This window comes from Cucumis sativus, chromosome 3 (assembly GCF_000004075.3).
Source record: "Cucumis sativus cultivar 9930 chromosome 3, Cucumber_9930_V3, whole genome shotgun sequence".
Taxonomy (NCBI): Eukaryota; Viridiplantae; Streptophyta; class Magnoliopsida; order Cucurbitales; family Cucurbitaceae; genus Cucumis; species Cucumis sativus.
Window position 1 is genome coordinate 2,085,072 of NC_026657.2, and position 15,062 is coordinate 2,100,133.

The 15,062-nt window shown below is 35.5% G+C and overlaps 2 protein-coding genes across 4 annotated transcripts; both read right to left on the bottom strand.

The window, feature by feature from the left end:
- Positions 1–1,827: 1,827 nt before the first annotated feature.
- On the bottom strand, positions 1,828–5,659 carry LOC101222497 (formyltetrahydrofolate deformylase 1, mitochondrial). The gene is made up of 8 exons (XM_004147171.3): positions 5,136–5,659; positions 4,828–4,940; positions 3,461–3,611; positions 3,299–3,372; positions 3,067–3,226; positions 2,749–2,847; positions 2,552–2,638; positions 1,828–2,245 (listed from the first exon to the last, which is right to left on the bottom strand). The coding sequence occupies exons 1-8, from the start codon at positions 5,283–5,285 to the stop codon at positions 2,099–2,101; spliced, it is 981 nt and encodes a 326-aa protein (XP_004147219.1). The 5' UTR covers positions 5,286–5,659; the 3' UTR covers positions 1,828–2,098.
- Positions 5,660–6,810: 1,151 nt separating this feature from the next.
- On the bottom strand, positions 6,811–14,255 carry LOC101222261 (E3 ubiquitin ligase PARAQUAT TOLERANCE 3). Of its 3 annotated transcripts, none has more exons than XM_004147170.3 (15): positions 13,263–14,255; positions 12,746–12,842; positions 12,376–12,460; positions 12,119–12,285; positions 11,950–12,026; positions 11,783–11,839; positions 11,530–11,686; positions 11,295–11,443; positions 11,005–11,169; positions 10,617–10,916; positions 10,377–10,418; positions 9,986–10,244; positions 9,355–9,480; positions 8,355–8,439; positions 6,811–7,864 (listed from the first exon to the last, which is right to left on the bottom strand). In XM_004147170.3, the coding sequence occupies exons 1-15, from the start codon at positions 13,426–13,428 to the stop codon at positions 7,193–7,195; spliced, it is 2,604 nt and encodes an 867-aa protein (XP_004147218.2). In that variant the 5' UTR covers positions 13,429–14,255; the 3' UTR covers positions 6,811–7,192. The 3 variants fall into 3 exon arrangements, with proteins under 3 accessions (XP_004147218.2, XP_011650389.1, XP_031738179.1); XM_011652087.2 differs by having other exon boundaries at positions 8,355–8,436; positions 13,263–13,428; XM_031882319.1 differs by lacking the exon at positions 12,746–12,842 and having other exon boundaries at positions 13,263–13,399.
- Positions 14,256–15,062: the final 807 nt, after the last annotated feature.

Below are 15,062 nucleotides of genomic sequence, written 5' to 3' on the forward strand. Positions count from 1 at the left end.
TTTTGCTGTAATAAAATTCATCAATCACACTAACAGTAACATTAGGTACAGTACAGTACAATATTAATTTTCATGTTTGTCCTTGAATTTTCCTCCCACAAACCTTGAGAAGTTTTAGTAATCTATGTCATCTTAGAGTTTCAACAGCAAAAGAAAGTTTAAGTCTTTTAAATCTTTTAATCTTCAAGTGAAGGATAAGATAAGACCCCTGTCTACAAAACTTTCTAAAGTCCTTACACAAGCACGTGTCTGGCCACCTTTTGGATCCATTCTTTGGACTTGGGTTTGTGTCCTTCGCCAAAAGACTAGGTTTGAATTCTAACCTTTGCTATGACCCAATTTTTCACAATGGGTTAAATAGAACCTTGGGTTCAATCATCTTAATTTATTTGAGCCTAAAGTTTTATCACCTAATAGATTCGACTGAGATTATATAGTTATGATCAAATGACCATAAAGAAGATATGTGTTTCTTTGTGATTATCATTTAACTTAACTATCCGTACTAAATTTTAGTCCCCAAGTTCGTAAGAGGAAGTATTTGGAGTTAGTGTTAAGTTAAATTGTAAAGTCATGAATGATTAACCATATAATGCACTAGCTAAACTGATTCAGTGAAGCTAAACTGATTCAGTGAAGCTAAATGCTTCAAACAATTGTTTTAGAAAGCTAGCTAAATTAACCTAACACAAACCTATCTTTTAACTTCCTTTGTCACATTTATGAATTTTTATCGATTAGTAATTGAGTTTTAAGCTGTGCTGATGAAGAATTTTATGTTACTATTCCTTGTGGAAACGACTGCTGATGATTGTGTATCTGGCACGTTCACGGATAGTATTTGCATAAGTATCTCCAATGCCTGTTGTTACACAAACTTAACTGGGAAGCCAAACACTTGCTAAAATAAGAACTCTGCATAAACATTTATGTACAAACTCTACCAATAGAAGGGAGGACAAGACTAAACCATATCATAAAAACAAAATTATCCGAGGAAACAACCAAACAGAACCTGGATATTTTCACAACACAATGGCATAAGTTTAGGGAATTACCTGGATTAAACTAAGACATGTAAAAAAGGTAGAATAATCGTAGGTATAAAAACCCATCAACACAATGGCATGTTCAGTACTTTTGGATATAGGTGGTATGTACCTATTCAGTACTTTTGGACTAAGAGAGTGGCTTTCAAATATTAAGCATTCCAATACAATGAAAACCAAACCACACAAAATGAAGACCTTACCGACCAAGTCTAATGGCTGCCGCCTGCAAAGAAATGGGAGAATAGTGGTGTTTGGAGAAAGGAGTGGAATAGTGAACTCCGAGTTGTGAAGTGTGGGGAGTAGTGTATTCCTGAAGCCCAGAGTTAATAAGCTATAATACGATGTTTGTTAGTAGTGGGACTCATAAATTTCTTGAGCTAAACAAGAAGCGTTCACAACTCCACTTCGACTCCCTGCTTTCCAATTACTTGGGCCAAACAAAAAGTTGGACCCAAGTTTCTTGTCTCTTTTTTAATGTCAATTTCTAAGGAGTTTCTAATCATCATAACTTCGGAGAAATTTTTGTAATTGAACTATGTTTCTTATTATTTACCGTTGGAATCCTTGCAAGGGTCCTTTTGCAGTGAGCTTTTATTCTTCTTTTCTTTTCTTTTTCTTTTCTTTTTCTTTTCTTTGTGTGTATGTGTAGCACGTGTGTATGCCTTCAATTGTCTTCATAAAAGTATAGCAACCCCAATATCACAAAAAGAATTAGCATCAGGAAAAAAATTAGCTAGAATCGGACAGTTGACATGTTTGCCATTGAGACTTCTCATAACCTGAAATATAGACGTAGATAATATATAATATTTTCAGCTGTCCAATTCCAACACCATCAATCTCCAAAACTGTGAAAAAAGCTATTCTTTTTTTATTATTATTATTTGCAAGTTGATTTGAAACAAATCAGTGAAGAGTGAAGAGGTATATATGTAATTGCATTCAATAATAGAAATTATATCAACAAGAGTATGTTGATGGAAAAATTAAATGAGCAGAAGAAGAAATGCACTTGACATACTTCAAATGGATGCATCCTTTTCCTCTTAAAAAACAACAGTCCTGTTTTCCTCATATGGCAAAACGCGCAGTTCACAGTATGATCTAATTGCATTTGTTAGACATTGCTTTTCTAGGTTCTCTGACTTCTGTACAAAACTCTGCAAATTATCTCTGTGGGAAACCCTCTCAACCTGATAATTTTGAAAAGAAACAATGTGGTTATATTAATTAAAAGAAAATGTCAACTAAAATGCTCGCTCGTACTGTACAGCAGGTATATCACCATAAACAATCCAATGACCGAGTTCAGCTAAGATGATTATAAATTTAAAAACGCCTAGCTGAATTTAATAGATTACTAGAAAACGAGGGTTAAGGATGACCTGATTAAACATAAAGAATTTATAAAAAGAAAAAAGAAGTAGAGGAGACTATGGTTCACAATAGGGAGATATAGCGACTGAAGATTTAGTTGCATCAAACAATATAAAAGATACCATCTGTTCAATGATTGGTCCAGCATCAAGTTCTTCTGTCACAAAATGGCTTGTAGCACCAATTAACTTCACGCCAGCATTAAATGCCTGTCAACGAAATCTACAAATTAAGCATCCATTGACAGTAACAGAAGAAGGGAACAAAATGGCTGGGGTGGCTGTTGAGGGAGTGGGGGTTAATGGCTTCAGTAACTTGCCTGCTTTGAAGGATTACTGCCCTTGAATGAAGGCAGAAGACCATGGTGGATGTTGATTACATCATTCCCATAACTCCTCAAGAAATTACCAGATAATACCTACAAAAGGACATTGATAATTGTCAGGAACAGATATTGAATTGCACAATAAATGAGTTAAAAGCACTAAAAATTGCACTAAATTTACTTTTCAACATCCATGAACTTCGTCCATATCTGTCTTTGATGAAAAATATGATTTGGAACTGCATAATTAACTCTTTGTTTCCCTAAAGAATCAAGCTGGTAAGAATGGGCAAGTATTCTAGTCTAGTTTACCTGCATGTACCTGGCAAGTACTAAAAAATCGGTATTCTTCACCAATTCCAATATCTCTCCTTCTCTTTTATTATCGTTGTATGTGTGCAAATAATGATAAGCAATATCATGTCTTTCAAGAAAGCGCATCACATGGGTGTTGGGGGCTCTATCATGATTACTGAAACAAGTGGATTGAGAAGAAAGGTCAGAACACTTTGAAACAAATGAAAAGAAGTTTCAGAAAATTTACCTTATAACACATGTTATTTCCACTGGAAGTTTCCCTCCTTGCCATTGATGAAGTAAGTCAACCAGACAATGATCCTGCAATGGGAAAAAGTAAACTTAATCTCAAATGTCCATACAAAAAAGAAGACGACAAAAAAGAAAAACATGAAATTGACAGGTAAACCTGTTTTGAAGCAAAAATTGCAATCTTATATTTGGGGTCTTGATCTGGTACCCGGACAACAGATTTCCAAGCATTGAATGTTTTCGAAATCTTAAGGAAGTCTTCATCCATTTGCATCCTTGGCCATTTACAAGGATCAAAAAGGAACTGGCTGCATATAAAACAAAAGAACAGATCCAGGTGGTTGATGCTTGAAATTCAAAGCAAAGTGTTCGGCAGTGGACTACAGAAATCTAAATTGCTTCCATGAAGATATGAAGCTTGAATTTATATTCATCACAACCAAGCGAATGGCCATAAACCAAAAATGTTCTGGTTTTTCCAGTCAAAAACAGGTACACAGCATACCATACATGATACATAATCCCACAAGGGAGCAATACATGTACAACTCATGAAAGAAATTCTTTAACACAAGAAAGAAAAATAAGTTCTCCAATCTACTACTCTTTCCATGAATCCCAAAAAGTTGCAGTTATAATGTTCAAATTTATGCTACTGATGCAAGGCTTCAGTACTTTCTGCTTTCTTCCTCTTTTCTGGATATGAAGTGAACTACTTATGCATTTCTTTCATAAAAGATCAGAACAGAAACTCCTGAGAGTGTCAAGCATGTAAGAACTTCAACTGTTCTCAGAAAGGATAAAAACAAAATAAAATCACGATGTTCCTCACAAATTCTAGTTACCCGTGCCATTCCTCAGTAACACCTTTGAACACATTAAAATTTCACTCTTGAAAATTATGACTACTCCTGACAAGACATAAGAAATACTTTCTTTAAAGAGGACATGGCTTTTAAAGATATAAAAAGAAAGAAAAAACTAAAAGGAAATGAAATTTAAGCATGGACGTCCTTCCTGATCTACCGCATGGTCATGAAACCATTGGCTTAACAGGAAATTGGTTAAGTGTAATTACGTAAAACTTAGCACGAACCTGCCATATTCAGTACCATTCATTTGCATCCATGTTTCCATGTTTCCTAGGCAGGCGTGGAAAAGATAAAGAACATTTTTTACTTAGAATGTGACAATTGTGGAATAGATTGACTTTTATATGCCATTAGGTAAGATTTTATGAGTTCACCACGACATGATTAGTATGATTAAAAACATATATATAGCATTTTTTGACATCTTTGACTCCAAAGGAATAATGGATTTTTTTAAAACAAAGAAACCTTGGGAACAAGTTCTAGATGTCATCTCTTTATCGGCTGGAATTAGATTTCCTTCCATGTTTTAACTTTATGTCATCTACAAATTCCTCTTTTAACACAGAGAAAGAAAATGGCAGCTACATAGAAACATCAAATAAAATGATTTGTTCAGAAACAACCATAACCAAAAGAAGCCAAAATTTACCTTCTGGAATAGAAGACATTCTTGTTTTCAGGGACAAAAATATCGGCGTTGAGGATGTTTCCCCCTTTGGAAGCTATACATTCTGATAGCTTAGCAACAATTCCCACGGCATCCTATCAAAAAAAACCAATTCGATTCTCAACTTTTAGATCAAAAATCATCCCCACAGAAACATCATTACAAATCTAACAAAAAAAATTCCCTTTGTCATTACATCCGATGGTAGAAAATCAAAGCCGAATCGAGCAAATTTAGTAAGCAATCAAATCAAAGAAATAACCGAAAATAACTGGTAGAGGAGAACTTACAGGACAATGGAAGACGTGGATTCCATGAGCGAAAGAGGAAGAGGTCGGTAAATCCAAGGCCTCCCCCGGAGAATTCAAAGAACTCAAGGACCTATTCGCAAACCCAAAAACTCGAGGGAAGCTCGATGACACTCTCCGAATGAGGGCCATCTCTCCTTCTTCCTCCCAAGATTCAGAACGAATCCGCTACCAAAAAAGTAGATATATAAACAATAACAGAAGAATGAAATCTTGTAATGCTACCTCCCTCCATTGACAATTCACCGATGCAAGAACCGAGCCACTTCGAACAGAACCTGCCCTTCGGCCTCAATCAAATCAACGCCAATGTGACAAACGGAAGAGAAAGTGATGGGATTTTGATTGCGCAAATGGAGAGAAGGGGATGAGGAGGATGAAAGGAAATGATAGATTCCGGCAACGGATTAGAGCTCCGGGGAATCGACGGTGAAAAATGGAGGGAAAAGTGTAAGAAAATTAGATATGGAGACGAAGATAAATAGAGTAGATAGAAGGAAATTAATGAGAGGACACATTTTCCTTTCTTGTCCATTATTATTATTATTATTATTATTATTTATTATTATTCTGTTCATAGAGATTGTGACCAATTTTAATTTGGAATAAATCCCATTTTCTTTGGATAGTTTTTGGAAATTCAAATCATATATTTACAAAAACTTCACATGAGATACATATATACATACTTATTTAAATTGCATGAGAGAGAGAAAACCGTTCATAATTTTTGTTTGCATGTTACAAATTTAACAAATATAATGATAATGTGTTTTTACATTTGCTATTAGTACGATTTTGAAAATAATTGGTTCTATTTTTCTTTTCTTTTTTCATTTTTGCTATTTTCTATCAACTAATAGAATTTATGTTAGTTAAATAACACATAATATTCTTTATTGTATATTAATGTTTATAACCAATGCATTCTCAAACTTTGCTGTTTTGATTTTTAAGATAATCAAACTTTGCTGTTTTGATTTTTTTTTTTTTTTAAATGATGATTTTTTTGGACTTCAAAAAAATAGGCTTTGGTCATTAATTTTATTGAGTGAGTATGGACATTTAATGTTAATTTCTTCTTTTAGTAGTGTATATCCATACTACCATTTGGTAGCTAGCAAATATTACATATGCTTTTCCATTACACTTAAAAGTTTCAAGAGATTCGAATATATTTACGTGTAGTTCTTTTTAGAATATGAGAGAATCAAATTACTAGTATGGACATAAATTTATGTCATTTTAGTGTGCAAATATTAAAGAATTGATTGCTGAATTTGTTTCACAATAATTGTTTGAGACTTGATTAATTAAATAGAAGACTACCTCTTTAATTTTAAGTTAACTTGAAAACTAAGGAGGAACGTATATCAAAGTTTGAGACTAAAAATATAATTTATTTTCTTTGGTCGAGATTTAGTACAGGCTTGAAATAACGTTGAATCTTTTATTTTTTTTTTTTTCAATTTTAAATAATTCTAATGTATAGCATAACAGTTTTGAATTTAAAGTTAACCATTACACGTTATATTAGCATCAGAACTAAGTCGAAACTATTGTTATCGAAAATGATAGAAAATGCATTTTTTAACATTGAATAAAATAAAACATTCAAAATTGAAAAGGTTTACAATTCCATTCTTAACAAAGAGAATGCAAAGAACTTGAATAGCGGGAAAATGTATTATTAAAAAGAAATAGAGAATGATAATTTTCATTCGTATATTATTAAATTTATGACAAGCAAATACAGAAGAAGCTCGAACAGTACAAAGCCTCTATCTATTACAGAATTCATCCGCAAGACAGCGGCATCTCATTCAAACACATATGCTTGTGCTTTCACTTAAACCCAATACAGAAATCAATTTGGATCTTTGGACGGCATTTCTTCACCTCGTACTGACCGGAGCGGAGCGGAGCATGGCTTCACTTTGAACCCATGCGGCAAGGCACGTCTCCATGGGACTACCCCACATTGGCAGAGGTCGCAGAATTCTTTGGGTGCCTTGATTGGAAGTGATCCCCTCAAACTACTATCTGTGCTTGCTGTAGCTACTTCGCTCACGCTCACGCTCTCGCTCCCGATCTCTTGTTGAGCCTCTAGGATGTCTTGATTCCTCCTGATCCCAGTCTGATGGTGGAGGTGGTGATGGCTCGTACCTAGATGGCTTTCTCTTGAAATGTCTATCGTCGTCACTCGACTCACAATCAAGTGAGGTAGCACTAGTGGCACTGCTCCTCCCACGACTGCTAGTCACCATTGTTGTGGCTGCCTTTGGCTTGTAGTCGTCATAGTATCCATTGGATGATGACGACTTGTGATGTGTTGCTGAAGCACCAGAGTCATTTGGTGGTGCTTCCTTTGAAGAGCTCAATTTCCGTTTCTTTATTGCCTCTTCCTCCGGGAAACTAATGCGAGAAAATACACTCATCTTTTGTTTACGGTCCGCAGCAGCACTGGCAGCAGATTTAGCCGAGACTTCAGAGGCTCCACGGGACTCCGAATGTTGACGATGGCGATTGTGGCCATGGTCATAATGATCATTATGGTTATCCTTGTCGATATCATGATCGTGATGCTCAGATTTCCTTTTCCGTGGGAGCGGGGGGCCAGGCGGTCCAATATTCCTTGGAACGTCAGGTGAGCTCTCAGGTCGGCGACGGTTAGGGTTGTGTTCACTGTTTGAAGTTTGGGGTGCAAACTTCTGCACATAACAAGAGAAGGGGGTCAGACAATCAATTTGAGAAGGGTTAAAATTTGTGTATTTTTCACCTCCATAAAGAAAATAAAATGGTTGAGATAAATTAATTACACATGATACAGTACACCGAGAGAGGCTTGTTAATTCAAATTCTAAGAAAGAAAGCCATCCTAGATTTACATGATAAGGTATACATAATAAGGCTTGTTAATACAGTACACGACATGATACAGTACATCTGGTTATGATTTACATCTTTTACTTTCTTGGAACAGAGATAAAATAAGCATGTCTAAAGAGTTTATTTTATCATCCACGCCCCACATGATAAGGTGTACATAACAAAATATTATATCAATATGGAAAAGTTGGTACACGTTACAATGCTCCAAACTAAGTAAAATCAATCAATGTTCAATATAGAGACTAAATGGATTCCATAAGAAGAATTCAAAACAAAACTAAAACTTGTAGACATATGAACATGACATACAGATTTTTGTTTCATTGAAGGCCCATCACCACCGGTGCACACTTCCCTTCCAAACTCCCGATCTTTCGGTGGCTCTCGCTCCCTGCTGCAAGTTGTTTCAGAACAAAGTTAGTCAATACATCATAATAATAACAAATTCAAGATTAATTGCTTGCTATAGATTCCTGCAAGAGTAAGAAAGACGGGGAGAATAATCAGACAGAAGAGCGACTTGGTTTTTGTTATGGGAAAGCGTCTTTTGACAAATGAAGATTTTCCTGAGAATCAATCCTTTATCTGATTGTTTGCAACCAAGGATTTCTGTGTGCTCACTCATCAGAGAAAAAAAAAGCTTTAACTTTTTATTTGATCAGAGAAGTTAGAGATTTACATATTCACAATTTCATTTTGCTTCTTAGGTCACAATCTCTAGGTAAAAGCTTCTCATTCCACCATTGCACAAATAGCTCGTATCATTTTTACCTTGATTGTTTCTAATTTTCAGGAGAGGGGGCACGAACAAGAAGGGTTCATATTCTAGAGTGTCGGTCAGTTGTGACTAAACATTTGAACCCCCCAAGATATTGAAATATAAGAAGCAAAGGATGTTGAGAATAAATTTCAAATGAAGGTATTTGATTGACAATGGATTGTAACAGCTTCAGTAATTACATAACTTACAAATATATTTGAAACCAGTCAGGTGAAACTAAAATTTTCTTGTTTATGAATTACCATATTACCACATAATGGGCATACAGAAATGAGGCTATACCAGAAAGAGGCAACCTAAAAAAAGGCCTCCAATCAAGAAAGCAAAATAGGACCCTAATTGATAGTGACACAGAACGGCTTAGCTACCAAAGCCCACAGATACATTGTACCCAATAAGAGCCCAAACATTCCCTCAACACTCAAGACTGTTATTGCTTTTCCCCAAAGACCCAACACAGTAACACACAACGCCACAAACACATCTCCCTCACAAAACAACAAGGAGGTATTATAATGCTTCATATACCTTTCAACCCGTCTTTCATTTTCATGCTTCCTCCTCAAATTTAAACCAGCTTTCCTAGCCTCAAATTCCTCACGGCTCATTGCATGAGGTGCAATATTCATACCCATGCCAAAATCCGCAAGATCCCTACATAAGTACAGTATTGAAATCTATTCAGCAATGGTATAAAAAAGTGAAATCTCTCAACACCATTTGTTCAATAAAGTAGCATCAAAACACAAACTAAATAAGATGGGGACAGGCAATGTGATGATATGCAATCAATCGCATGCACAGAAATACAAAAAGTGAATATCATTGGCTATGAGTACAAGCATTGTACATCCAGCTAAGGCCACAGCAGAAGGGAGTGGTTGATTCAAGGGGGTATGATACTTATAGACAGGCTAATTTGTAAAGTAGACATATTTAGTTCGTGGTAAAAATTAAAATTCAGTAAGATTTTCATTTGAAATAACACTTCAAGAATAATCCTACTTTAAAATTAAAATTAAAAAAAATAAAAATCTAAAATTAAAATGAATGCTACAAAAATCTAAAGCTTCACCAAAGAAATAAAAGAACAAATAAGAAAGAGTGCAAAACGAATAAGAAAACTCTTGCATGTCAAATATAAACCATGAAGACATACCTCTGAGGCGGAGCAACAGGAAACATGTAATTTTGCATAGCAAATGGATCCTGAGGCATGACAGGTCCAAAGGGCATGTCCAACGGACCTAGCCCATAACCACCCATATACGGCATTGGAGCAGCATATGAAGGCATGTTCATGTATCCATCAAAACCAGATTGCATGCCCGTCCAATATGGATTATATGGTGCAGGGCCGCCCATGGGCATCATATAGTTTTCCGTTGCAAGATCTTGAGAAGTTTTCCATTGGAAGTCTGAAAAACATCCAAAAATAATATCCCGGACATCAGAAAAAACCCAAGTTCCTTCTAAGTAATAAATAATAAAAATAATGCCCAGACTGTAGAAAAATTAAAGTAAAACCATAATGGAACAGATTTGATTACCATTTGCTGGCGGGCGAACTTTCTTCTTCTTCTTCTTCTTTACTGTAAAAAAAATATAAAAAAAGAAAACTTAGCAAGTTTTGATCCAAATTATAACAACACTTGAGGTCACATCAACATGGTGCATGCCACACAAATTTCAATTCTCCAATTGCTTAAAAAACATGGAAAAACTACTCTAAATTAATTTGAACACAGCAAACAACACATTCTTAACACTCGCACTATTCCTCGCATTACCTGCCTCACTGGCAGCCATCTTCTGCTGCACTTCTTCATCGACTATTAAAGCACTCCCTTGTGAAGCTTGTTCCTTCACACTAATTGACTCATGTGTAGCTTCAGATTCGTCAACTACTTTGGTGGCCTTCACTTTCTCTACTAAGGTCTGGGGTCCAGAGGTAACAACCTTTTCCTCCTCTACCTCCTTGGTTTTTGTAGTCTCTTCAATGACTGACTGTATGTTTCTCTCTCCCTTTGAAGCAGCAGATAAGGTAGGGGAAGGAACTTTTGGCTGTGCAACTCGAGCAGACTCCATATCTAAACATAAATTATCAACCGGAATAAGTTATTGTATAGCACAGCAAATCTAAGTCTAAGTGAAAGAACCAAACTATAAGACGCATACCTTGCACCTGATAGGCACTACCAGCATTATCGGCACTACTATTGCCAGACTCAAGAATACGATTGATTGTATCCCTGAGTGTCTTATTTGGCAAGAGATCATCTGCAAGTATGTTTGTTGCTCCACAAACACATGCTGATTTAGTGATAATATGGTCCCTAATACCTGTGACCAAAATTTCACGCCCAAAATGGTCATTAACACTTGTGATTAATGAAGTTCTGAACTCCAGAATGTTATTTACTGATAAAAATCTCAAGGTAGAAATAGTTACAAAATTGTAGTCATACATTTATCACAAAAGCTCTTAAAGCAACACTTGCTTGTCAAGACAGCATCTTTCATAACCTCCTTACACAGAGGACAGTGAAGCTCAGGGGGCAAATCACCAACTGAGCGTGTCGAAGGTAGACCTTCAATCTCTTTCTCAAAAGCAGCCCTGTTTCAGTTCAGATATGATGAATGAAATGGCTGGTCTAATTCAGATAGACAATTAAACTCAAATTGCTGAAAGATACAACTTACTCATTCGGCTTCAAGACAGCTACAGCCCCACTCGGCAATGCATATGAGCCATCAGGAGTGGCCATTAGCATAGACTTTGGAATCCCAGTGGGAGGCTTCACTCTTCTTATGTCATAACTTGGATCTCCATTAGTGGGGCAGTGTTGAATAAAATGTCCTGGACACAGATATTAATAATCACCGCAAAAGAAAACAATAATGAAAAGAAAAACCAAAACCAGCAATGCTTTAATTAAGAAAAACATGAACGCACCAGGAATTTTGCATCTGTGACACACATATCCCTGTGGAGGTGTTTTCCTTTCAAATCCTACACAATATCATCAAATGATACACAGATTTAAGCAGATGGCAAAAATATGGTAATCAGCCATGACATATCACTTAATAAAATACAATTGATCATGGATAAGTCCATACCAAAACCCCGTCCACCCATTCGTCCACCAACACCTCTTCCAAAACCCCGTCCAGTACCAAACCCATCAGAACCTTGACTGCAATCCATGAATTCCACGTTGGTAATCAGAGTCAAAAAAAAAAAGCACATCACAACTAACAGTTTCAACAATGCTAGAATGTAACTCACTGTTGCCAATCTAAAGCTGGGGTCTCAATCAAAGCCTTAATCTTGCTGTCCTCTTCAGCTTTATTTGTAGGAGGTGCATCTAGAATAGGATTACTTGGTTGAACTGGAAGCACATCAGGAATTGCATAAAGATCATTACCAAACTCATCCCACTCAGAATCATCAGGCTGTCACATCAAAGAGTGTGTTACTTGAAAAATCGTAGAAGCAATAAAACTGAATTGATACAATTCATAACATGAAGATTTGAGGCTCACAAATCTGAGGGCAGCTGATGAATCTGCAGCTGGAAAAGTTGACTTGTCTTGTTCCATATCTTCAACTTCACTTTCAACTTTTGGCCTGCAAAACCAAAACAGCCTAACTAAGTCGGATCATCAAAAGTTATCGCCATAGGAAACTGACTTCACATTTGCATTCCCATGGCCAGCAATTACTTCTGTTTTTAGGCTAATGTTCACAACACATGGGAGTGCTGCTAGGTCAAGTAACTCAATTAATATTCTTTTCTCCATTTACAAAGATGTTCATTTAAGAAAGATGACATGATCTAAATTAGTGGGGAATCAAACACACATGTAACACCAACTTATACAAAACCATTTGATTAAAGGTTTAAGATCGTACTCTTGTTTAGTAACAATGGGTAAACGAGGTCTTCCAGGAACACGGCGAATTAAAACTGAAGTATTCTTTGGGATCAACATTGCTTCATCAAGATATTCTGAAAATTACAAAGGAGATAACAGAATCTATAAAACAATAGTACGACATCAATCCAAAAACCAGACTTAGAATATGTGATTCTCCATAGACGGTCACAAAAACCCCATTGTTGATGTTTCACATTAATACGAGGATAACCTCATAAATCCAACATTGTTAAAGTGAGCATTAAATTTAAACCAAACCAATGAAATTCGACAGTTCTTAGTTTTAGAAAAGTCAAAGTTACTTGAGTATTTATGCAAGTTAGTGCCCTCAAACCTGGAATTTTAGACTACAGAAATAAAATAAGACTCTCCAAAGATTACAGAGAGATAATTAGTTATCGTAAGTAGCACTCATTTAACAGCCCTCGACCCATAATCGTTTTAAAAGTGCCTATGAAAATTAGCTAAATTCAATTGGAGCCAAAACCCACCTTCATTAGTCTGGGCGTTGGTGACCACAAGATCAAAATCAGTGCCCCTTCCCAAGTGCTTCGATTCAAATATTTTTTCTTTCAAAGTACCAACTGAGATGAAAGGACCGTCCATAGCAATTGAATCATAATCTCTTGCACTCTTAAATTTATAATACACCGCCATAGTATTTTTTTTCAAAGATAATATAATAAAGCGAAAGGAACAAGCAATGAATATTAGGAATGTGTAGAAAGAAAAAAAGTTCAAAGGCCTTCAGAAAAAGGGGCCTTATATTTAACTCGAACAAATGAAATGAAACAATACAAAAGATCAAACACTTCTCCCTTCAACAAAACCGGGATCGAACAAATCGAACTGCCAAAAAGAGGGCTTCTACAAACTTCGTTCGCTGAAATTCCCGTTATTCTCGTCTGGCAAAAGTACAATAAATCTCAATGGATTTCAGTCGAAACCACAAAGACGATAAGAATCCCGTCTCAATCTCAATGGAGTTCCGTAGATCGAAGAAGCAACAGTAGAGATTCCGTTAATCGAAAAGCTCGTCAAGGAACAGATAACTCAAAAGGGAGATAAACAAAAACCCTTAAATCCCCCACAGAAGAGCAAGCAAGCAACCACCACGGAAGAGTCTTCAACCCGATCAGTAAACAAAAACTCAACAGAATCAGAAAATCTTATCTTCAAAAAATCGACCCAGCGGCGGCGAGAGATCAGATCCTCAAAACAGCACCATTCGTCAAAGCAGCAATCGAGATCCGGGAAACCACCGTCGGGAGATGAAAATACCAAAGATCGATACGATTCTTCAACGGCGAAACAAATAAAATCACGAAACGGGAACAGAAACACATGAAATCCCAAGGGAAATTTGGCGGTTTGAAGCGCGCGAGCGTTATGGGGTTGCGTTAGGGTTAAGGAAATTGGGGATTGGAGAGAGAAAAAAAGAGAAGAGGGTTATGATCTTTGAGAAAATTGAGGCTAAGAGTGCGAAAGGCCTCAATTTATAGTCTTAAGAAATATATTATTTTTCTTTTTCCTTATCAATTTCGAGTTTTTGCTTTTCCCGGTAAAGCCGCGTTTTATCATTTATTTTAAGCCGCGTTTTATTCTGTTTTTAAATTAAAATTTTACGCCGATTTTTCTTTTTGTTTTTTTGCCTTTTCGGAAATAATTAGAGCGCCAAATTACTTCGTGGATCTTATAAAATACATTAGTAGATTTACCAAATATATTACTTCTTGTCAGTTAATCACATGCTCTTTTTTTTTTTTTTTTTGTATTTATTGTGAATTTTTCGTTTTTTTGGATAAATTCAAATTTTAAATAACTAAAGTGTGTTTGGTAGGCTTGTTTTTAAGAACAAACCAAACACAATTTTTAAATTTTGAAAAATAAAATTTGTATATTGTTTTTTTGCAAAATAATGTTTAGATAAACGGGAATTTGTTTATTTTATTTTCATTTTTAAGTATATTTTTAAGAAAAACTAAAATACTTGGTTTTGTGAAAAATTGTAAAAAATAAAACATTCATAAAATATTTGCTTTCTTAAAAAATAAAGCTCGTAATTAATTTTGCAGTTCTCTTGTATAGATGGTAAATAATTTATTTACTTTTTTCATTTTTGAAAAACCTCTTCAATTTATCTATAACTAAAATTTTATAAAACTCAAGTCTTATAAACTTTCACCTTGGTTAATGCGGTGAAAGAGAAGCCAAGTAAAACTCACAAAAGTATGAAATTCATTAAATTAAAATAAAAATAAATAGATGAAGGACGATTGCAACAGATTTAG